At 58.2% G+C, this 23,278-nt stretch overlaps 1 protein-coding gene across 3 annotated transcripts; it reads left to right on the top strand.

Moving 5' to 3' along the window:
• Window positions 1-1,489: 1,489 nt before the first annotated feature.
• On the top strand, window positions 1,490-22,548 carry FRMD8 (FERM domain containing 8). Of its 3 annotated transcripts, XM_003122562.6 has the most exons (11): window positions 1,490-1,629; window positions 1,944-2,028; window positions 3,739-3,906; window positions 7,606-7,707; window positions 8,004-8,062; window positions 8,189-8,355; window positions 10,615-10,827; window positions 12,787-12,910; window positions 14,020-14,163; window positions 18,226-18,430; window positions 20,794-22,548. In XM_003122562.6, exons 2-11 carry the CDS (start codon window positions 1,944-1,946, stop codon window positions 20,910-20,912), a joined length of 1,386 nt encoding a protein of 461 aa, XP_003122610.3. In that variant the 5' UTR covers window positions 1,490-1,629; the 3' UTR covers window positions 20,913-22,548. The 3 variants fall into 3 exon arrangements, with proteins under 3 accessions (XP_003122610.3, XP_013849553.2, XP_084866874.1); XM_013994099.3 differs by lacking the exon at window positions 10,615-10,827; XM_085010748.1 differs by lacking the exons at window positions 18,226-18,430; window positions 20,794-22,548 and adding an exon at window positions 14,300-17,943 and having other exon boundaries at window positions 14,020-14,175.
• The last annotated feature ends 730 nt before the right edge of the window (window positions 22,549-23,278 follow it).

Here is a 23,278-nt window from a genome sequence, read left to right as displayed (position 1 = left end):
TCACAGCAATGCCGGATTCTTAATCCATTGAGCGAGGCCAGGGATCAAACCTGCGTCCTCATGGATGCTAGTCAGATTTGGTTCTGCTGAGCCACGACGGGACCTTCCCTCATTTTATGTAGCTTTAACCATGCATTTCCTGTGCTTTTTTCTCTCTCCTCTCTCTCTCCACTCCCCAGTGAAACCATAACACGAGCTTCTTGCGGGGAAGGGGCCGTGTCTCACCCAGACCTCCACCCCCTGCCCTAGGCCAGGCCCCACACCCAGTAAGCATCCAACGACACCGAAGTGGGTTCACATTTCAGTCCAGCCAGTTTAGGGAGGCCACCGAGCCACTGCGTCCTGTCCCCGAGCTGAGAACCCAGAGGGATGTGCCTGTTCTCACAGCTCAGGCGAAGAAAGAAATCATGACATAAGGGACCAATGGTCAGGCAGTGTGGGGCCTGGGGGCAGGCAAAGGGCTGTTTCAAACACTGAAGAAATGGACTGGGTTAGGAGCTGGAGCTGCCTTCCAATCCTGGGGGAATCAGTGCCAGTGGAACCCGCTCCCCCCGCCACCTTCCTCATCCCCAGCCCATTGTTGTCACTTGGGGCAACCTCTGGCTCCTCTGGATCAGGAAGGCGCCTCATGGACCTGTTTTTCCCCCTGAGATCTACACCTCAGGCACACACATGCTGGTCATGCCGGGACATGTTGGTGACATGACCCTGGGGATAAGTAGTTTCACACCTGCCTCTTCAGGGCCCCCACACCTCTCCCAGCCTGGGAATGCCGCAAGGTGTCCCAGGCTGTGTGTCAAGATAGCGAAGGCTCATGTGACTGCTCCCCGGAATCGCAAGTGTGCCTCGCCTGGATTTCTGACACATAATTTGAGGACATGGGAGGCGGTCATTCCCATTTTACAGAAGAGGTAACTGAGGCCAGGAGGGGAAGGGCTTGTCTAGGATGAGTCAGGACAGGGACCCTATCTCCTGACCATCCCTCTCGATCTCAAAGCACTGCAGTACCGGCGGCTGCCTGTATCACCTTTACCCAGCGCCCAGCAGTGTGCGTCCCTGACACACCCCCTCCAAGCACAGTGTGAATTCCTGATACGCCCCCATGAAGCATCTTCCTTCTGCAGGTGAGGGGACCGGCCCAAAGTCACACGCGTGAGCGCCAGAGCTCGCGCCCCGACTGCCTTGACAGTTCGCCACACTGTTACAGGCCAACATTCGTGGGTGTGTGTGTGTGTGTGTGTGTGTGTGTGTGTGTGTGTGTGTGTGTGGTGTCACACGCCCCCAGTCACTGGAGTAGGTGGTGGTGCGGTTTCCCAACGCGACCGCCACACCACTGGGGTGTGACCAAAAGCGGGAGCGGGGGGCGTGAACAAGGGGGGGGCGAGAACGCGCGGGGACTAGGCAGGGCGCGTGCGCGGAAGCCCGGGGCTCCGATTGGCTCCCGCGGCTCAGGGAGGCGGGGCCGTGAGTACGGCGCTTCCTACGTCTCAGCTTCCGCGTTGCAGCCCTGGGAGCTGGAGCCGGAGCGGGGTCCTGAGTTCCCGCCGGCAGTGAGGCGGGAGCGGCAGTTAGGGACCAGAGTTAGGACAGGAACCTAAGCTGAGGCGGCGGGCACTGAGTCCCTGCGAGGTGAGAGCTCGACAACGCCCTGCACGGGTCCCCGCGCCTAACGGGGGTACGCCGTGCCTTGCCTGGGCACCGCGGCGCACCGAGTTTGACCCTTCTGACCGCCGCGGTCCTGGATTTTCCGTCAGCCCCCACCTCGAGTTGGCTGAGGACCCCCACCCCTCACCCCGCTAATCTGCTCACAGTGCCTCCAGCCCCGGTTGTTCTACCTTCATAGATCAGCTCGGGCCCCCTTCCTTCCTCAGTGGGAACTTGGAGGGACCCAGCACCCCATCCCTGGATCCACCCGTCATTGCTTTTTCTCTTTCTCTCTGCAGATGGACGGGACGGAAGGCAATGCCGGACAGCCCGGCCCCGCTGATCGGTCGCATCGAAGCAGTGTCTCCTCCATGGGAGCCAGAGGTGGGTCTCAGTCCCCCATCTCCTCCCCGCCATACCCCCCTAGACCCCAGCCCTGAAGAAGGGGCCCTGGCTTGTCATCGCTTTCCTTAAAGAGAATCTTACTTATTGATTAATGAATAAGTTATGTTGAGGTGTGGAAAAGTGACGTCAGTCCGAGGACCTGGACTCTTGTCACTAGGCTACCGATCAAACTGGGGACTCTTGAATCTCCATTTCCTCACTTGTTAAAATGTTACATGGCCATGAAATTCAAGTGAAAGCTCGTGGATGAAAAATGACGTGCACTTTCTTTGATAAATAGCCTTTTGAAAGCAGGGATCATTATTTACATTTTATAGGAAGGAAATTGGGCCCTAGAGAGTTTAAGTCACAGGATACTGGAGTCTTCCCTCCTCCAGATTTCCCTGCTTGAAAAGCAGGTCTGAATTTTATGACCTGGGCACTGTGTTAGGATCTCTCAAAAAAGTAGCTGTTAGAGCAAAGCAGACCGGGGATCCAAACGAACACCTTCACCTGTGTGGATGGTAAACTAAACTGTGCTTTTGCCTTTCACAGGCTTCACTTCTTTTGTTTTTTTAATTTATTTTTTTTTTTTTTTGTCTTTTTGCCATTTCTTGGGCCACTCTCTCAGCATATGGAGGTTCCCAGGCTGGGGGTCGAATTGGAGCCATAGCCGCCTGCCTACACCACAGCCATAACAACGCAGGATCCGAGCCGCATCTGCAACCTACACCACAGCTCATGGCAACATCAGATCCTTAACCCACTGAGCAAGGCCAGGGATCGAACCCACAACCTCATGGGTGCTAGTTGGGTTCATTAACTGCTGAGCCACGACAGGAACTCCAGGCTTCACTTCTTTTGATTCACAGCCGCTCTGTGAGGGGAGGGGTATTAGCCGTATTTTGCACATGAGGCAACTAACTGACGTGCTGAAGTCAGTCAACTAGCCAGAGGCCAGCTAGGATCTGAACTCTGGGATACTGGCCTCCAAGCACAGTGCTCCTTCGTGCTGCCTGCAGGTCCAGCAGTGGAGCTGGAGATGACAGCTCTTGCAGAGGTCTCTCCTGGCTGTCACAAGGAACACTTAGCTTTTTGGGTTGTGCTCTTTCTGACCGGAAAGGCCAACATGTTGAGTCCCAAGACTTGAAGAGTGCGAAGAAAGCTGAGCCCTGGAACTTGCTTCACCTTGGAGTGGCCTTGGGACGCCTCTGTCTCCGTGTTAGCTTGGGCTAGCGTGGGACAGTGACTCGCAGAAGGAGAACAGTGGGGTCACCAGCTCTTCCCCTCCCTGCTTGACCTCTAACCTCGGGATGGCTTCAGCCAATCTCTGCCTCAGTTCCACCTGCCGGCTGTTCTCCTCAGCGGAGAAGCACACCAGAGTCCTTGGGGCTGCCAGGGGCGTGGGAGGAGATGCAGTGGCCGGCCCTCATTTTAACCTTTGGGGATTAGGCTGGGTCTAGGCTGGTCCCCGGGCTGGAGGTGCTGGGTTTCTGGGGTGGTTTGAGGGTTTCCAGGAAGTCCGCGGAGACAGCACTCTTCCAGGATCCTCTGGGGATCCTGGGGCTCTGCCTCGAGGTGCAGCCTTGGTCAGCCCAGGAGTATATGGTGGGGGCTGCAGCCCGGGGCTGGGGGCGAGTGGAGGGTGCCTGGTTGGCAGGCCTGTGCCTATGACTGGGCTCAGCTGACCCAGCCTGGCCTTCACTGCAGCAGCGGACGTGCTGGTGTACCTGGCGGATGACTCGGTGGTGCCCCTGGCCGTGGAGAACCTGCCCTCGCTCAGCGCCCACGAGCTGCATCGTGCCGTCCGTGAGGTCCTGCAGCTCCCGGACATCGCCCTGGATGCCTTCGCGCTCTGGCTCGTCTCCCCTCTGCTGGGTGAGGCCTGGCAGTGAGAGGCCAGGGTGGGAGGATTGGAGGGCGCTGACCAGTGGGGAAGAGGAGGCAACTTCCAGAACCTCTGGCCACTGTCTTCTCAGGGGAAGGTGGGACCGTGGGTGTCCTGGAGCCGGCCGTGACTTTCAGGACCCAGAGCCCTGGCCCCTCCGCCCCTGCCTCCTTTCTTTCTGCCCGTGGCACAGGAGGGGCCAAGCCCGTCCCTCAGCCTCAGCACCGATGGAGCCTGAGCATCAGGGGGAGCAGGACCTGGGGGCCCGGGAGGGAAGGGGTTCACCTTCACTGAGCACGTGGTCAGCACCACAACCTGAGCTGGCATTTTACAGATAATTTCATCTTATCCTTTGGATCAGCCTGGTCGTGCAGGTGAAGAAATTGAGGTTCGGAGGGCTGGGACCAGTGCGTGGTAGGACCAAGATCAGAGCGGAAGCCTGGGTGGCCCCCAGAACTGCATCCTGCCCTTTGGGGGCAGGGGGGGACAGTGGCCTGGGATGCAGCCACCCCTCAGGAGGAGCCTTTTCCTGAGGATGGGGAGGCAGGATGCTTGGGAGCCCAGCTTCTCTGCAGGGGCCTCCAGCGCTGCCTGGTTTGTGGCTGGTGGTCACCCTGTCCTGCCCCTTGAGGCTGCCATCCCAAGGCGGGGGTGGAGTGGGCTTGGGGGCTCCCCAGATCCTCAGGCCTGGGGGACAGGGGCAAGGGGGTTGGCGGGGAGCTGCCTGGGGCCTCAGAACAGGGCCGCTAGCCTGCTGGCTTGGACAGGAAGGGACCAGGGGAGAGGATATTCCGAATGATGTGGGGGCCTGACAAGTTTTCTGAGCTTCAATGTTCTCCCTTGAAGAGGATCAGGGGCCAGAAGGGCCTTGTGCCTCTGCCCTGGGGAGAATCTTGCTGGCTGGACGGGGGAGGGTGTGCTTGTCTCCCCACCCCCACCCGCCAGTGGGTGCTTCCTGCCCAGCTGCTGCTCTCGCCCACCCTTTTCCTGCTGACCGGTCTCTTTCGGCCGCTCCCCTCCCAGCTCAGCTGCCCCTCCTTCAACCTTCTGGCTGTTGGTCAGGACTGTGGGCCCCTCGGCTTGTGTCTTTGGAAAGCTGGGGGCGAGGGCAGGGGGTTTTGTATGACCGCCCCTGCCCTGCCTCGTGCTCCCTGGCCCTGTCCTGGGCAGCTTCTTTCCTCCCCCACGCCCTCCTCTTCACATTCCTGCCCCCCGCCCCGCCGCAAGAACATGAATGGGCTGCCTGTGTAGCTGGTGGGTCGCCCTGGGGCACCGCCCTGTCCAGGAGGCCCCAGCACAGAGTCAGCGCCCACTTTGTTCCCAGGCTGGGTTCAGAAAGGCTGAAAGGCCACCTCAGCTTTGACTCAGGCCCCTCAGAACTCTTGGACCCGCGCCACCCGCAGAGTGGGTGTAGCAGTGACACATGCCCCAGGGCCCAGGGCAAGGGGGTACCATCTGCTGGAACCGCCCTTCCAGCTAGATGTTTGGGAGGGTTTGACCTTCTCAGTGGCATTGTCACTCTGCACGGAACAGGGCTCCAGGGACTGCCAGTCTCATCCCGGTGACAGACAGCCTCCAGGCAGGAAGGCCCCACCTGGAACTGTGGGACCACAGGGTCGGCGCAGTCGCGGTGTGATCACGGCAGTCCTCTGAGCTGCTGGGGATCCGGGTGTAGGGCTGGTGGGGCTGAGCCATAGGATTGCCCCACATCCTCCTCCCCACCACGTCCCAGGGGTCCCAGCTAGCCCGTCACCTCGTTCATCTCACAAGTATGTGCAGAGCAAGCGCCCCACCCCCCCTCAGGCTGGGCGGAGATCTAGGTGCTGGCGGGGGGGGGTCCGCTGGGAACAGGACTGCAGGTGTCGCTGCCCTCAGGGGACTCAAAGTCTAAAGTTGGTGGTGGGGCAGAGCTCAGTTCCTGGTGGAGCCACTGATTCTGGTGGCCTCAGGCGGACATTGTCCCTCTTTGGGCTTCAGTTTCCCGCCTCTAAAGTGGATGGTCCCCCTGCCTCCCGGCCCGGCGCCCTGTGAGTGTCTAGATGGAGAGAGCACTCGGGTGGCACCGTCCCCTCCTGGGAGCGCTTGGGCAGGGGTGGTGACAGATGGGTGTGGCCGAGGCAATGAGGGCTGCTGGGAACTCTGAATCAGGGAAATGATGGAAGAAAGAGGTGTAAGGGCAGCGGGAATGCAGGGGTCGTAGGCAGGGAGGAGGCCAGTTTGGAGCCTGTGACTGCTGTCCTGGACTAAGGTCAGGGTCCAGGAGTTCCTGTAGTGGCTCAGTGGGTTAAAAACCTGACTAGGATCCATGAGGACACAGGTTCGATCCCTGGCCTCGCTCAGTGAGTTAAGGATCTGGTGTTGCCGTGAGCTGTGGTGTAGAACACAGACACAGCTCAGATCCTGAGTTGCTGTGGCTGTGGTGCAGGCCAGCAGCTGTAGCACCAGTTCAGCCCCTAGCCTGGGAGCCTCCAAATGCCGTAAGTGCAGCCCTAAAAAGCCAAAAAAAAAAAAAAAAAAAAAAAGATCAGGGTCCAGATGGAAGCTCAAAGAACAGAGATGAGCATCCTTAGCATCAGGCTGGCAGGACAAGGCACCCAGCCCTCCGATGTTAGGGGTGAGGGGTAAAGGGGAAGATACAGGTCAGAGGGAAGGGGTGGCTGGTACAGGGCGTGGGTGTTGCCATCGGCTCCTGTGCCCTCGGCAGCCATCCGCATTCATCTCCACATGGACTTAGAGTTGGCCTCAGACCTCCCAGAGGCCAGGGGCACTGCGGCCGTCAGATGAACCTGCTTTGTCCTTCCTGGCCTGGGGCATTCAGCCCTGGGCCAGCTGGCAGCCCAGAGATGAGGGGCTGTGAGTGGTGCAGAGTCGGTGAAGTGACCCCCAGTAGTGGTAAAGGAAACCCCCAAAAAAGTGCCATTAGTGTGACAAGTGACAGGAAGGGGCTGCCTTAGTTAGGGGTCCAGGGAAAGTGACACTTGAAGCCAGCAAGCCATCGGAGGATCTGGGGGAAGGGTGTCAGCGGCAGAAGGAACTGCATGTGCAAAGGCCCTGAAGCACAAACCAACAGGGACCCTTGGAATGTTGAAAGAAAGCTAGCAAGGCAGGAGCAGAGTGGCGAGGAAGAGAGAGAAGGAAATGCATTTGGGCAGCTGAATGGCATGGTGCCTGTGGGCGGTGGAGATGGGGAGCTCGCAGGATGGAAGGTCAGCTGGAGCCCCCAGGGAAGACGCTGGATGAGGGCTGGCGAAGGAGGGACCCAGGCAGTGCCGGGAGCAGGGAGAACAGCCTCTGGGCCTTTGGGCCTCAGTTACCAGCTTTGGACTCTGCTCCCTGGCGGCAGTTCCGGAGCCATCTGAACTGCCACTCCCAGCTCCTTCCATCTGCCACAGCCTCTCAGCCACACTTGCACTGCAGGGAACAGTCAGAGGCTGGCTCTGACTCCCTCTCACTTGCTCTGTGACTCCTTAACCTCTCTGGGCCTCATTTTTTCCTGTGAAATAAGGGTAGGGTTATTGCAGGGCCAGTGCTGTGAACCGTTGGAAATAGTTCTTTCTGGATGCTTAGTACCTCCTTTGGTTAATACTGGCCACGACTGCCGGCACTGTTGCCGCTGTAAGCGGGCAGCAGTTGCACTGGCTGGGGCTTCACGGCCACGGCTTCATGGCTGCTTCCCTCTCGTCCCCCAGAGGTGCAGCTGAAGCCCAAGCACCAGCCCTACAAGCTGGGCCGCCAATGGCCAGAACTGCTGCTGCGATTCACTGATGCCCCGGACGATGACGTGGCTGTGGGTCAGTGCTACTACCCGTGCATCCCTGTCCCAGGGGCCCACCTGGGTCTGGAGCAGGTGGTGCTGCCCTGGCCAGGGGGCAGGGCTGGCCTCTCCCACCTGGGTAGGGAGGGATCCCCAGGGGAGCCCAGGAAGGGGTGGGTGGGGGCACAGCGAACACGTTAAAGTAAGCCACACCCCCCAATCTCTGATCAGCCCTCGGGTTTTCTGGGTAAGGGGTGGAGGTGGCTTGGGGACTGGAGACCTGGCCCTCAGGGGAGGGGCTGAGCTGGCAGTGAGCCCCTCTTTTCTCCCCAGATGAGCCCTCCCTGCAATTCCGAAGGAATGTGTTTTTCCCAAAACGGCGGGAGCTCCAGGTGAGGCAAGGAGCCCCAGGCGGTCCCACCCAGGTCCGGTGCTGTGTCCAGCCCCCCTTGGCCCTAGGGCCCTGGACACTGTGCCCAGCCCAGCTGAGTGGCCCCTCCCTGTGCACCGGCCTGCAGATCCATGACGAGGAGGTCCTGCGGCTGCTGTACGAGGAGGCCAAGGGCAACCTGCTGGCTGCTCGGTACCCATGTGACGTGGAGGACTGCGAGGCCCTGGGCGCCCTGGTGTGCCGTATGCAGCTCGGGCCCTACCAGCCTGGCCAGCCCACCGCCTGTGCCCTGAGGTGAGGCCAGTGTGACCTGAGACAGGGGCCCGTGGCGGGAGGGCTGCCCCAGAACCCTTGCAAGTGGTCTGGCCGGGTCCTAGAGTCAGGAGACCTGAGTCCAAGGCTGGCCCTGATGCTGTGTGACCTTGTGTGAGTTACCCCACCTCTCTGGGCTTCCTTCTCCTCATCTGCTCTGGGCTGAGGGACCTGCCTGGGCAATGAGAGAGAAGTGACGTCCTTGAGAGGACCAGAGGTGTCTGAGGTGGGGTGTACTTGGAGTCCTTTTGGGGATCGCAGCCAAGGACTGACCAAATACTGAGTCCCCGTTGCCATCGATGGCCTAACTCAGTCCTGAACGCCAGGGACAAGGCCCGTTTCCCAGAAGCTCCAGTGCATGCCGGCTCTGTGCTCCCCACGCCTCTCTCGGGAAGCTGTGCTCTTTGCGGTGTGAATTGGCAGGGCCGGAGTTCCCGTCGTGGCGCGGTGGTTAACGAATCTGACTAGGAACCATGAGGTTGCGGGTTCAGTCCCTGCGCTTGCTCAGTGGGTTGACAATCCGGCATTGCCATGAGCTATGGTGTAGGTTGCAGACACGGCTCGGATCCCGCGTTGCTGTGGCTCTGGCATAGGCCGGGGGCTACAGCTCCGATTCGACCCCTAGCCTGGGAACCTCCATATGCCGTGGGAGCAGCCCAAGAAATAGCAAAAAGACCAAAAAAAAAAAAAAAAAAAGAATTGGCAGGGCCTGGGGCCGTGATGATGGAACTGCCCTGGAAGCAGACAGGCCCGTCTCTGACCTCCGCGGACGATGCTCTGGGGGTTTGGAGACGGTTCAGAGAAGATGAACTTTGAGCTCAGCCTGTTTGTAGATGGAGGGCTCCTCCCCAGCCTGGCCTACAGTGCAGGGGTGTGTCGTGGGGAGGAGTGTGCAGAGACAGGCCCTGTGCTGGGTGACTAACAGCTGGGACCCAGGAGGGGCCATCCCGGGTACAGCGGAGCCTGGGGGCTCCCAGCTGAGCTCTGAGGCTCACGGCCGTAGAAATCCTGGCTCTCGTGATTAGCGTGTCTGTTCCTGTTGCAAGTGACGGCAAGCCCAACTCCACCTGTTTGGACTTGAGGGACTTTGTCAAGTAATGGGCAGGTCCGGGGTGGTCAAGGTGCAGGGGCTCCGGTGGGGCCCCCAGACCCAGTTCTGGCTCTCCTCACCCAGCCCTGTGCCCTCTGGGCTCTCATCTTGCAGTGCCCAAGTGGCCACAATGGTTACACATTGGCGAGAAGAGGCCTTGTCCCTCCCGTGACCAGAGCCCTGAGGCTCCTCTGATGGGCCCAGGTCCGCCCAAGGGAAACACAGTGGCCAGGGTGCTGATTGGCTGAGGCCCAGATCCTCCCTCGGGAGCTGCTGTGAACCTGGGCAAACCCCTTGGGCTGAGAATGGGAAGGCGGGATTTCCAGATGACGAGTCGGGGTGGTGGCTGGAAGCAAGGCTGGGAGGAGACAGATGATGGACGTGCCCGCGGCAGCCCTGAGGAGTGGGGGCAGCCCCCTGGATGCCCCTCCTCATGGCGTCCTGCGATGGGCCTCTCCGCGCAGGCATCAGTTTCCTTCCTTGTGCCGGCCACCCCTCCCCTTGGCCCGGGGTGTTAGTGGAATGACAACTTCAGTGGTGTTTGGTCCCCAGCAGATGCCAGGCACGTGCCAGCGCCCGTCCATGTGAGTAGGGATCCATGTTCTTTTTCTTTTTTTTTTTTTTGCCTTTTCTAGGGGCACACCCGTGGCATATGGAGGTTCCCAGGCTAGGGGTCTAATCGGAGCTGTAGCCTCCGGCCTACACCACAGCCGCAGCAACGCAGGGTCTGAGCCGTGTCTGCGGCCTACACCCCAGCTCATGGCAATGCCGGATCTCTACTGAGCGAGGCCAGGGATCAAACCCTCGTCCTCGTGGTTCCTAGTCGGATTCGTTACCACTGAGCCACAATGGGAACTCCACTTGTACCATTTTTTTGGTTGTAAAGGCTCCACTCATTCAGACCTTCCTGACTCGGTGACACAGGCATTGCTCGGAAACCCTCTGGTCACAGGCTGATTCCAGGTGGGCTTAGTTTTGGCTCTTATCTTGCTTTCCTGACCTTTCCTTCAGGCCTTTCTCCAACCAGATGTGCTGCTGGGATCGCGGCAGTGGGCTCTCCGGAGCTTCATGCCCAGGGCATCCTCTGCCCTCTCCAGCCCGAGGGCTCAGGGCAAGTCCTCATGCCAGGCGCCCTCTTCCTTCTTCCACAGGGAGAAGCTGGACTCCTTCCTCCCCGCCCACCTCTGTAAGCGGGGCCACGGGCTCTTTGCCGCCCTCCGGGGCCGTGGGGCCAAGGCCGGGCCAGTGGAGCAAGGCCTGCTAGACGCCTACCGCAGGGTGCAGGATGTGGGCGACAGCGAGGCCTCCCTGAGCCCCCACTACCGCGCCTACCTCCTCAAGTGCCACGAGCTGCCCTTCTACGGGTGAGCGGCTCCCCTCCCCACCTCCGCTCCTGCTGAGCTCCCTCCTCTCGCCAGGTGTCTGGATGCCAGCACCTCAGGCCCCGCGGGGTCCCCGGCTGGACACGCTTCCTCCCTCACCCCAGACACAGGCCAGGACAGTGGGCAGGTCTCACAGCCACGTGGTCCTCGGACCCGCCAGCCTCCTTCAGGCAGCTCTCATTCAGGCAGGTGCATCCGGCCTATGGCTCTTGTACCTGCTGGGTGCCAGAGACACCTCAGCGAGCAGGAGAGATGGAGACCTCATCCCAGCCCCCGAAGCTGCCATTCTAGGGGCAAGAGAGACAGCAGGTGGAGCCGAGAACAGACTACGGGTGGGCGGGGCGACCCGTGAGGACAGTGACACCACTCAGGAGGGTGATGTGGCTCAGGCTCGATAGTCGTAGCGCAGGAGGTGAGGCCTGGTCAGCTTTCAGAGATGTCGAGCGGGGAGTTGAAGGAATTTACTAGACGTGCAGGAGAGGAGAAGGCGAGCAGGCAGAGGGGACTCCAGGTGTCCGGCCCAAGCAGCTGGAGGGTGGCCTTGTCATCAGCTGAGGCAGGATGGTGCGGCGGATCAGGTCCGGGAAGGTCAGGGGCTTGTCCTTGGATATGTTGATTTTGAGACACTCGCCAAATGCCCAGGTGGCAGTTCCTGGCGGGCATGTGGGTTTCGGAGTCAGAAGTCTGGTGGTTAGGGAATCACCTGCATGTGGGTGCTATTTGAAACTGGAGCCCAAAGAGCTGGCCAGGGAGGCAGGTGTGGCTCAGGCAGAGAAGGACCCCAGCCGGTGATGCTGCGGGAGGGTCTCTGTCAGCCCAGTGAAAGGTGTTGTTGAGAAGGAGGGAGTAGGAGTTCTGCTGTGGGGCAGTGGAAAACAAATCCGACTAGGAGCCAAGAGGTTGTGGGCTCAACTCCTGGCCTCGCTCAGGGGGTTCAGGATCTGGCGTTGCCGTGAGCTGTGTCATAGGTCACAGACGCGGCTCGGATCCCGCGTTGCTGTGGCTGTGGCGTAGGCCGGCAGCAGTAGCTCTGATTGGACCCCTAGCCTGGGAACCTCGATATGCCGCAGGTGCGGCCCTGAAAAAACAAAAGACAAAAAAAAAGGGTCAAGTCCCGTGTGGCGGATCGTTGACCTTGGCTCCAGCATTGTGGAGGAGAGTGAGGAAGAGGATCGGAGCCCGTGTAACCAGCTGTCTGGAGCTGCGCGGTGGGTGGAGCCCAGAGGCAGGGCAGCGGGCGGAGGGTCTTTAGTTTTTCTGGCGGGTGAGACGTGCGTGTGCTGATAGGGAGGGTCCAACAGGGAGAGGAAAGCTGAGCTGAGGGCAGGCGAGTGGCCGCTCTTCTAGTCGCTGCAGTTTCCTCCGTGGAGAAGCATCGGGGCCCTGAACTGAGCCCGGGGAAGGCTTCTGGAGTGGGCCCGCGGGCAGTGCTCGGGATGCTCTCAGGACCTGAAGGTGGAGTGTGTGTGTCTCCAGTCCCCACCTCTGGGCTGCAGGAGGAGTGGCAGAGGCCGCAGAGGGGCAGGTGGGAGATCTGGTGGCTCCGTGGGTGGGCGTCCTGAGGCCATAGGCCCCTTCTCCATATCAAGTCCTGAAGCTGCTCCCAGCCTCCAGCAGCTTCAACCCCCAGCCCCTGAGCCCTTGGGCTCCAAGCCGTTCCCTGCACATAACTTGGTCTTCCCTGCACGCTGATTCTTCCCTCTGGCTGATTAAGCTCAGATGCCACCACCTCCATGGAGCATCCCTCTCACCTGCCGCCTCGGTTTCTCTCCCCCTCTCTTGGGGTGGGTTTCTGTGCAGCCGCCAGTCACCCAAACAGCTTAAGCTTTGCAGGTGCCCGGGACAGGGCCCGGGCAGAGCACTTGCTGGCAGGTGAACCCAGACCCTGGGCCTCTGACCTTGGTGCTGGAGGGCCCAGCTAACGCCAGTTTCTCTCCCCAGGTGCGCCTTCTTCCACGGCGAGATTGACAAGCCGGCCCAGGGCTTTTTGCACCGGGGCGGGCGAAAGCCAGTGTCCGTGGCCATCAGTCTGGAGGGCGTGCATGTCATCGACAGCAGGGAGAAGGTACCTCCAGCTCCTCCAGGGGTGGGACCTGGAGCGCAGGGTGGGGTGGGGTCCTTTCCCAGGCCTTCCTGATTCCCTTGGGCCTGTGGTTGGCCTGGGGGCAGAGTAGTGGCCTCTCTGGCCTCCCTCAGGTGTTCCTAGGGATGGCATTCCACTGTCTTCCCAGAGGCTTCCCTGCGTCTGCCATGCATCAGCTTTTCTCTCTCTCTTTTTTTGTCTTTAGGGTGGCACCCATGGCATATGGAGGTTCCCAGCCTAGGGGTCTAATCAGAGCTGTAGCTGCCAGCTTACACCACAGCCTCAGCAACTCAGGATCCGAGCCGTGTCTGCGACCTACACTATAGCTCACGGCAGTGCTGGATCCTTAACCCACCAAGCAAGGCCAAGGATCGAACCTCGTCCTTGTGGATGCTAGTCAGATTCATTTCTGCTGAGCCCTCACAGGAACTCCTGGGTGGGCTCTTCTGCCCAGCCCGATAGGCAGAGGGGTGGCCAGGACAGGCAGAGGCTGCAGCTGCTGGAGAGAATCTGGCAGGGCCTGGCTGATCTCCCAGCCAGTGGCTGGAGACTAGCTGGGGGGGTTTTCCAGAAAAGCCCCATGACTGGAGCCTCCTGGCTTATCCCGCTCCTCCTGCATTTGGCGCTGGCTGTCCCCGCTGCCTATGTGGAAGGTGGTGTGAGCAGCCCACACAGAGGGCAGCTTCTCTGCATTTGGGCAGGAGTCCCTCCTAAGCCAGCAGAAAATTTGGGGGAGGCTTGTGAGTGTCCCCAGAGAGACATCCCAGCCCTTCCCGGGCATCTGCCCAACGTGCCGGGCCCAGCCCCAGCTTCCTGCTGAGATGCTCCCTGGCTGATCTCAGGGGAGAGGTCTCCCCTCCCTACCGCCTCTTCCCCCGTCACTGCCCCCCAGCTCTCGGGGGCTTGACCCACTGCTGAGCATGTTGCGGTTGGCTTCTCAGCCTCCCTGGACTATGGCCCCCTGTGAGGGGCTGATGGAATTGGGGCTTCCTCTCCCGAGAGATACCCCCTCCCAGTCACCCCCGCTGGGACGGGGCAGGGGAGCGGGCCTCTGCCCGGGGAGTCTGAGCTCTGTGTCTCCTGCTGGCCAGCACGTCCTGCTGGGCCTGCGCTTCCAGGAGCTGTCGTGGGACCACACCTCGCCCGAGGAGGAGGAGTCGGTCCTGTGGCTGGAGTTCGATGGGGACCACGAGGGCACACCAGTCAACAAGCTCCTCAAGATCTACTCCAAGCAGGTAGTGGTGGGTGTGGACTGCAGCGTGGGGGGGGGGCCTCGGCAGGTCCTGGACTATCCGACGCTCAGGCTGGTTAGAAAGGAGCCGAGAGCGCTGCCGAGGGCCTGGGACCAGGGACCTGTGCTTGCCCGGCCAGGTGGCGGCGGCAGCTGCAGTCCGGGCTGGCTGCCCAGCGGTGAGGGTTGTCAGTCGTGTCGCTTCAGCCACTGTGGGAGCTGAGGAGGACTATCCCGTTGTATTTTTTCCTTTATTTTGTAGTCAACTTCATTGAGGTATAATTCACAATAAAATGCACCCATTTAAGAGTGAGTCACACGCTCTTACGGGCGCTGCCACCACAGGGAAGCTGTGAAGCCGCTTACTGGCCATCCGAGTACCCTCTGAGCAGCAAAACGTCTCTTCATATCTTTTACCCAGTTTTTATTGGCCTTATTTTCATCACCCCCACATGTCTGTATGGTTATAATTGGCATCCATCCTCCCCAACTAATGAGTTTGAGCACCTTTTATGTATGTATGTGCTATCTAGAAATCCTGTTTGTTGACCTGTTTTGCCAATTTTTCTTTGGGGTTGTCTTTTTTTTCTTCAATTGTTTTGTCCATTTCTTTTTGTTGTTGTTGTCTTTTTAGGGCTGCACCTGTGGCTTCTGGAGGTTCCCAGGTTTGGGGTCCAATCAGAGCTGTAGCTGCTGGCCTACACCACAGCCACCACAATGCCAGATCCAAGCCACCTCTGGCATCTACACCACAGCTCATGGCAAAACTGGATCCTTAACCCACTAAGTGGGACTAGGGATAGAACCTGAATCCTCATGGATTCTAGTCGGGTTCATTACCTCTGAGACACAATGGGAACTCCTGTACCTTTCTCTTCTGATTTCTGACTCAGCTTAACACCACCGCTCAGCTAGCCCTGGAGTTTTGCTTTCTGCAGAATATCATATAAACACATTTAGCAGGAGTTCTCTTGTGGTACAGTGGGTTAAGGATCCAGCATTGTCACTGCAGTGGCTCAAGTCACCGTTTTGGTGTGGGTTCAGTCCCTGGCCTGGGAATATCGTCATGCCAGGGGCATGGCCAGAAAAAAAAAAAAAAAAATACACACCTATCATACTTACCCGAGAGAAATGGAGACATCAAGTCACACACAGACTTGTTCTCAGATGTTCTTAGCAGCTTCATTTGTCATAACCAGGAAGTGGAAGCAACACAAATGCCCATCAATGGTGACCAGGTAAACTTATAAACAGTGGTTCAGGCCTACAGTCTGTGTACTCTGTGCAGCCTTTTGAGCCTGGCCTCTTATACGAAGCTTCATGCTCCCGAGATTTGTCCGCATTTCATGGTACAACAATTCTTTCCTTTTTATTTAGTGGATAGTATTCCACTGTGCAGATGCAGTACAGGTTTGGGTTGTTTCCAGTTTGGGGCTTTTGTGAGTACAGCCGTTCAAAACACTTGTGTACAGGCTGTCGTGTGGGTGTATACTTTCATTTCTCTTGTTTACATAGCTAGGAGTGTGGTCCCCGGACCATAAACCTGTGGCCAGCTTTTAGAAACTACCAGATGGTTTTCCAAGGTGACCATACCATCTTGCCATCCCACCAGCCATGTCTGAGAGTTCCAGTTGTGCCACATCCTGGCCCAACACGTGGTGTTGTCAGTTCTTGTTTGTTTGTCTTTTTGTTTGTTTGTTTGTTTGCCTTTTAGGGCTGCACCTGAGGCATATGGAAGTTCCCAGGCGAGGGGTCAAATCGGAGCTACAGCTGCCAGCCTGTGCCACAGCCACAGGAACGTGGGGTCTGCGCCACATCTGCGACCTACACTGTAGCTCACAGCAACACCAGATCCTTAACCCACTGAGAGAGGCCAGGGATCAAACCCACAACCTCATGGATTCTAGTCAGATTCATTTCCATTGCGCCACAACAAGAACTCCCTGTTTGTTTGCCATTTCAACAGCTGTGTGGTAGTGATAGGTCCTTGTGGTTTTAATTTGCATTTTCATAATGACTCATGATGTTGATCATTCATCTGTATGTTTATTTGCTACCCATAGTTCTTCTTTGATGGAATGTCTGTTCAGCTCATTTCTCCTTTATGGGTTTTTTTTGGTTTTTTTTTTTGTTTTTTTTTTTTGCTTTTTAGGGCCATACCCATAGCATATGGAGGTTCCTAGGTTAGGGGTCAAATCGGAGCTGCAGCTGCCGGCCTACACCACAGCCACAGCAATGCCAGTTCCGAGCCACGTCTGCCAACCTGCATCCTCATGGATACTAACTGGATTCGTTACCACTGAGCCATGACAGAACTCCTCCTCTATTTTCTTAAAAATGTCTTTTAAAGAGACTCTTAGAATCTTCCAATCCATTTATTTTACTTTTTTTTTTTGTCTTTTTTTGCTATTTCTTTGGGCCGCTCCCTCAGCATATGGAGTTTCCCAGGGTAGGGGTCAAATCAGGCGAGATGTAGCTGCCGGCCTAGACCAGAGCCACAGCAACGTGGGATCTGAGCCGCGTCCTCGACCTACACCACCGCTCACGGCAACGCTGGATCCTTAACCCGCTGAGCAAGGGCAGGGACCAAACCCGCAACCTCATGGTTCCCAGTCGGATTCGTTAACCACTGCGCCACGACGGGCCCTCTTCCGCTTATTTTCTGTCTCCATAGGTTCGTCTTGGGTTTCTTTCACTACCGTTTTGTGGTTTCCAGCACGCAAATCCTGTAGGTCTTGTATTAGATACTCCCGTCGGTGGTGTTTTGCTTGTTTGCGGTGCTCTCAGAGATGGTCTGTCTCCGTTTCAGTTTGCGGTTATTCGTTGCGGTATATAGAATTGCAGCTGATTTTGTCAACCTTATATCCTCTCACCCTGTTACACTCACTCACCAGGTCTAGTAGCTTTTTCCTGCAGATTCTTTGGGATTTTCTCAGTGGGCAGTCAGGTTGTCTGTGAACAGCGGCAGCTGTCTGTGGCCTGACTCTCCAGTCTGTGAGTCACTCCCTTGTCTCGTGTGATAGCCCCGCCTGGGACCCCAGGGCTGGTGGTGAGAAGGTGGGAGCAGACATCCTTGACCCGAGGGGAAAGCGTTCAGCCCCGCTCTGAGCGGTGTGCTGTTAGCCGCGCGTCGTTCCTGGATGCCCTTCACCCGGTTAAGGAGGTTCCCCCCCACGTCTCGTTCGCTGAGTTTTATCCTGAGTGGATATTTAGTGTTGCCAGATGAGGCTGAGGTTACTGACAGCTTCCCCGAACCTCGGGGGCGTCGGGCGGGGTTCAAGAAACTCTGAGGGCTTCCCTGTTGTGCCTGCAGCCCGGCCTGTCCCCTCCGCCCGCCCCCTCAGCTTGCTGGGGTCCCTCCGTGAGAACGGAAGGCAGACGTGGGCCCGCCTGTGCGCCCTCCGCAGGGTGGGCTGTGTCGGCCCTGCTGTCCAGGGTTGGGGGCCGGCGCCTGCCGCCCCCTCATCTCTGACCCTGCTCCGCAGTGGGTTCCCCTCTGGGGGGCACAAGGCAGGCATGTGTCCCCCTGGGCCCGTACTGCCGGGCGGGCACCTCATAAACACCAGCTGCCCGAGGGACGCCACCTGCTGGCAGCTTTCCCTCCGTGGCTCTGCCAGCCCCGCTGCCCCTGTCATCTCCTGCCCAGGCCACGCCCACTGATTTTTGGTCACATCACCTATGTCAACATGCATACCGTCGGAGAAGGCGTCACTTAGTGAAGCATGTGCGCCGCCCCGCCCCAGTGACCTGGCCCCGGCCTCCCGGGCTGTGGTTCTCAGCCGGCCCTCCTCGCCGTCCCGCCTGCGCCTCCTAACCGCAATGTCCCTTCTTTCCCACCCCCCCCACCTCTGAAGTCACCCCGACCGGGATGCCTCCCCTGCCCCGTCCCACAGAGCAGCCCTCCTTCCTATCGGGTATAAATGGTGTTTGTTTTGTCACCTGCCTCCCCCAGCAGAGGGCAGGGGACTGCGGGGCTGGTTCGTCTCGCCCCGCAGCAGCGGGTGTGGGGAGGTGAGCCGGGGCCACGGCCCAGCCCCCGGCCTCAGGCAGCCCCCTCTCCCCCCAGGCTGAATTGATGAGCAGCCTCATCGAGTACTGCATTGAGCTGAACCAGACCTCGGAGCCCGCCGCCGCCCAGGAGAGCGCCTCCGGCCCGGCCCCGGCCCCCGGGCCCTCACCGCTTCCCACGCGGCGCCCGCTGCTGCGGAGGCAGGGGAGCGTGGTGTGCAGCCGGATCCAGCATCTTGCCACCATCGACTACGTCGAGGAGGGTGAGTGCCCCCTTCGTAGAACACGCATCTGCGTGCATGCTCACATGCCTGGGGGAGCATCCGGGGGGCGGGGAGCAAAGGTAGACCCCGTGAGTGAGCCCCCAGCCGGCAGGACTTCGGAGCTCTGTGACAGGGAACTCCAGGCCTCTGGGGCTCTGGCCGCATAAGAGCCCTTTCCCGTCCTTTCTCACTGCTGCGTCCACAGTTGTGTCCAGATGTGAAAAACTGGAACCTACCAAGTGTCTGGTATTAGAGGTGTGGGTGCAGAACCGAGGGGCCCACACCTGCAGAATCAGTGCAGCTGGGAAAGGTGCCACATGTCCCTCTGCACTGCAGTGTCTTAGATCAGGTCCTGGAACAGACAGCAGGCCCTGTGGAGGTGAAAGCCAAAAGTTGGCAGCTTAGTTAATAAAACGGCGCCAGTGGGCATTTCTCAGCTACAACAAAGGGACCAGGGTAACAGAGGAGGTGAACGCAGGAGAAGCTTATGAGGATATACAGGAGCTCTTTGTATTATCGGCACAACATTTTCTATCAGTATAGAATTACTCCAAAATAAAAAGCTTGGGTTTTTTTAAATGGCAAGATGTTCACAAAACAGCACTGAGTAGAAAAAAATCAGGCAATAGGACAGCAGCAGCACGCGAGCCGGCATCCCCATGTACAGGGAGGGAAAGACGCCTGCTGTAACTTTTACTTTTCTTCTCTGTGCTTCATTGTAGCATTTATGTTTTTTGTTGTTTTCAGTTTTGGAGGGTGGGAGGTTGGCCATGCCTGCAGCATGTGCAAGTTCCCCGGCGCAGGGATAGAACCCTTGCCACGGCAGTGACAATGCCAGAGCCTTAACCTGTTGAGCCACTAGGGAACTCCAGTAGCATTTAAATTTTTCACAACAAGGAGATCTTTTTTTTTTTTTTTTTTTTTTTTTTCTGGCCACACCTGCAGCACATGGAAGTTCTTGGGGCAGGGAATTAAGTCTGAGCCGCAGCTGCAGCAATGCTGGATCCCTTTACCCCACTGTGCTGGGCTGAGGATTGAACTGGTGCCTCTGCAGCAACCCGAGCCACTGCAGTTGAATTCTTAACCCACTGCACCACAGCAGGAACTCCATAATGCAGTATTGTTAAATAAAGTCTTTAGGGGTTTTGTTTTGGAAGTTTTTTTGGCTGCAGTGAGCAGTGGCTTGATGTGAATCCCAGTTCCCAGACCAGGGATTGAACCCAAGCTGCAATGGTGAAAGCACCAAGTCCTAACCACTAGACCACCAGGGAACTCCCTAAAGTCTGCAGCCTTTTTTTTTTTTTTTTGTCTTTTCTAGGGCCGCACTCATGGCACATGGAGGTTCCCAGGCTAGGGGTCGAATTGGAGCTATAGCTGCTGGCCTACACCACAAGCCACAACAATGCAGGATCTGAGCCGTGTCTGTGACCTACACCACAGCTCATGGCAAGACTTGAGTCCTTAGCCGACGGAGCAAGGCCAGGGATCAAACCCAGATCCTCATGGATACTAGTGGGGTTCATTAACAACTGCGCCACGACGGGAACTCCCCCAAGGCTTCTTTTGAATCTCACTGAGGGGAACGTGACCTTTCAGCCAGTGGCACATGTTACAGGTATTTTGTGGTTTGGGTGTGTTTTTTCTTTTTTTGAATTGAACCAGAGTTGGCATACAATATATCATATGGTGTGGCCTATATAGTGATTCAACACATCAACATAATGATTTGACATTTTTTTTATGTTACAAAATGGTGACCATGAAAAATCTGGTTACCATCTGTCACCGTACAGAGTTAGCACAGTATTGTTGACCATAGATTACATCCCATGACTTTGTTTCTTTGTTTGTTTTGGTCTTTTTTAGGGCCACACCCGAGGCATATGGATGTTCCCAGGCTAGGTGTTGAATTGGAGGTGTAACCACTGCCTACCGCACAGCCACAGCAACACTAGATCCAAGCCACATCTTTGTCCTATCCCATGGCTTGCAGCAATGCCAGATCCTTAACCCACTGAGCGAGGCCAGGGATCGAACCCGCATCCTCATGGACATTAGTCGGGTTCTTAACCCGCTGAGCCACTCCTCCCGTGACTTATTTTGTAGCTGGAAGTTCGGACTTCTGTCTGGTCTCTTCTTGAACAGGTGTAGACACCACGGCAGGCCCAGTGGCAAACACACACCCTGGTTGCCTCTGATTCAGGAGGCTGGCCGGGCGCCCACCGGTCCTCCCGCTGGTGGAAGAGCTGGGATGGGAGCTGAGGCTCACGAGGTTGGCGGGAACGAGGAAGGGAGATCCCCCTGGGACCGGGCCCCTTCTTGGGGAGCCCTCCCCTCAGCGCGTCCCTCTTGTCCCCCGACAGGCGAGCAGATCAAGCGGGTGAAGCCCAAGCGCACCACGTCCTTCTTCAGCCGGCAGCTCTCCCTGGGCCAGGGGAGCTACACTGTGGTGCAGCCCAGCGACAGCCTGGAGCAGGGCTGAGGGCGGGAGGGCACGGGGCAGGGCTGGGGGAGGGGGCCGTGTCGGGTCCCCCGCGTTCCCCTTGGACTCCGGGCCCTGCTGCCGTCTCAGGACCAACCTGACCAGGTCTGGCGGCCCCCTCCCTCGAGATGGACAGTGTCCCCTGCCCTGAGGTCCCCCGTGGCGGCAGGCGGCTGAGGAGTAGGGCTCAGGACGCTCGGGAATAGGGTGTCTTTGGTCTCTTCCCTGGACTTCGGTGACCACATCCCCTCAGTTCCTTCTGCCTCATTCCAGCCCAAGCCCTCAGGCTGGGACGTGGCCCTGCGGGGGCAGGAAGGGGGCCCCCTGGATTGAACCAGAGCAGGGACAGAGCAGGCCAGGCCCCCACCAAGCCCGCCCTGGCTGGATGGAACGGGAGGCCCCCCGTGTCCTTCACCCAGGCCTGCCTTGTGGGCAGGAGACGCTCTGACCAGAAGGGAGCTGTAAGTGTGTCTGCTAAGCTTCGGTGACGTCGCTGTGCTGGGCGTGGCTGTCCTGTGGACCCGCAGGCCCGCACTCCACACCTGAAGAGGCACCCAGCCCCCCTTGGGCTTCAGGTTTGTTTTGTTTTGTTTTGTTTTTAGGGCTGCACCCGAGGCATGTGAGGTTCCCAGGCTAGGGGTCCAACTGGAGCTGCAGCTGCCGGCCTACACCACAGCCACAGCAACACGGGATCTTTATAACCCACTGAGTGAGGCCAGGGATTGAACCCCCCCATCTTCTTGGATACTAGTCGGGTTCGTTTCTGCTGAGCCACATCGGGAACTCCCGGCTTCAGGTTTTAGTTTTGCTCTTTTTCATCTGCTTTGGTTCCATGAAGCCCTTGAACTCTGGGGCAGCTTTGGAGGACACCCCACCAACCTCAGAGCTGCCGGCTCTCCTTCCAGGATGGTGCTGTGGTGCCACCTGGCGTGACCCTGGGGGCCGAGCCAGGCTCAGGGAAGCCCAGGACGGATGGGAGTGGTCTCCTTCCCGGGACCGGCAGGGAGGCTGGCGGTGGCTGGTGCGGTTCATCCCCAGCCGGTCCCTCCGGCCTTCCCCCCACTGAGCTGGCCTCGAGGGGGCCCCCGGGGATGCTTCCCAGGACTTTCCGCAGGAAGGAGGCAGGCCCGGCTCAGCACAGACTGGCTCTGTCCCCCTCCCAGTGGAGGAGGTGGGAGAGGAAACGCGAGCCTCTGGTCTCCGGATGCCACCGCCTCGCTCCAGGTGTGCTGAGGTGGGCTTGCCTTCCGGCAGCAGGGGCTTTGTCACTTGTCATAATAAACAGCTGTCTCCGGTCGTTTGGGATGTCCCAGCCAGGGGGCGCCTCATCTCTCCTGGAGTCCCTCAGCCTCACCGGCCCCGCCCTCTGGTTGTCTGGCCGCACTCACAGACGTGGTGCCAGATGCGTTGCCCTCTGATGGGCTGAGGGCCCGAGGGGCTGGGCTGTGTGCTGTGTGTACACAGATGACTCGTTTTGGCCCTTCGGCGTCTTTTTTCTGTTTTCTAAGCAGTCACTGTGCCTTAACCTTTTCTGCCTGCCCTTTGGGACAAAGCAGTATTTTACTGAGTGCCCTTTGAATATTCTTATTCTTTTGTATCATGTGACTTATTAATAATAAAACCAATTCCCAGCAAACTTTGGGGTAATTTATGATAGGAAATAACGAGAGTGTTGATTACAGCTCTGGGCCTTGATGGCAGGCTCCAGGCTTCCTTTTTACTAAACTTGCATTGGGAGTTTGTCATGGCACAGCGGAAACAAATCTGACTAGAATCCTTGAGGATGCGGGTTCGATCCCTGGCCTCGCTCAGTGGGTTAAGGATCTGGCGTTGCCATGAACTGTGGTGTAGGTTGCAGACTCCGCTCAGATCCAGTATTGCTGTGGCTGTGGTGTAGGCTGGCAGCTGCAGCTCCAATGCAACCCCTAACCTGAGAACTTCCATATGTTGCAAGTGTGGCCCTAAAAAAAAAAAAACCAGACATACCTTAAGGGGTTCAGCGCTCCGGGCTCACTGAGCAGACACAGGTGGAGAACCTCAGTCCTGGTGGGTTTGTCAGGGACCCCAGGGTGGGAAGGCCCAGGAGGGGTTTTGGGGTTCCTGGTGGGAATGAAGGGGGCGGGGAGGCAGGGGGACAAGGAGCTGCCACTGGGTGGGCTAGAGCCTTTGCCCCCACCCTGGGAGCCTAACTGGCCCGGCCCTCAGGACCCTGTGCCACCAGGTTCCATCTCACGCCTCAGGGACCCCCCTCCCACGGTCTTTCTTTTTTTTTTCTTTTTACAGTCGGGACACCAGTGTCTCAGAGGAGAGGTCAGAGAACCCAAGGGGTCTAGGCCCTTCTCCTGCCAGCTCAGAGTTCCCCTCGT

This window comes from Sus scrofa, chromosome 2, assembly GCF_054392235.1.
Source record: "Sus scrofa isolate SSC_HxYL_T2T_F1_AM1 chromosome 2, Sscrofa_HxYL_maternal_Yorkshire_Landrace_v2.0, whole genome shotgun sequence".
NCBI classification, from domain to species: Eukaryota; Metazoa; Chordata; class Mammalia; order Artiodactyla; family Suidae; genus Sus; species Sus scrofa.
The sequence above is the reverse complement of the archived record's forward strand: the minus strand, read 5'-3'. Positions and strand labels throughout refer to the sequence as shown.

Excerpts from the sequence above, each read along its gene's own strand:
- FRMD8 (XM_003122562.6), top strand. The coding sequence starts at position 1,944 with ATGGACGGGACGGAAGGCAATGCCGGACAGCCCGGCCCCGCTGATCGG. Across the intron at positions 12,911-14,019 it reads TCATCGACAGCAGGGAGAAG|CACGTCCTGCTGGGCCTGCG; the intron begins GTACCTCCAGCT and ends CCTGCTGGCCAG. Across the intron at positions 18,431-20,793 it reads CATCGACTACGTCGAGGAGG|GCGAGCAGATCAAGCGGGTG; the intron begins GTGAGTGCCCCC and ends GTCCCCCGACAG.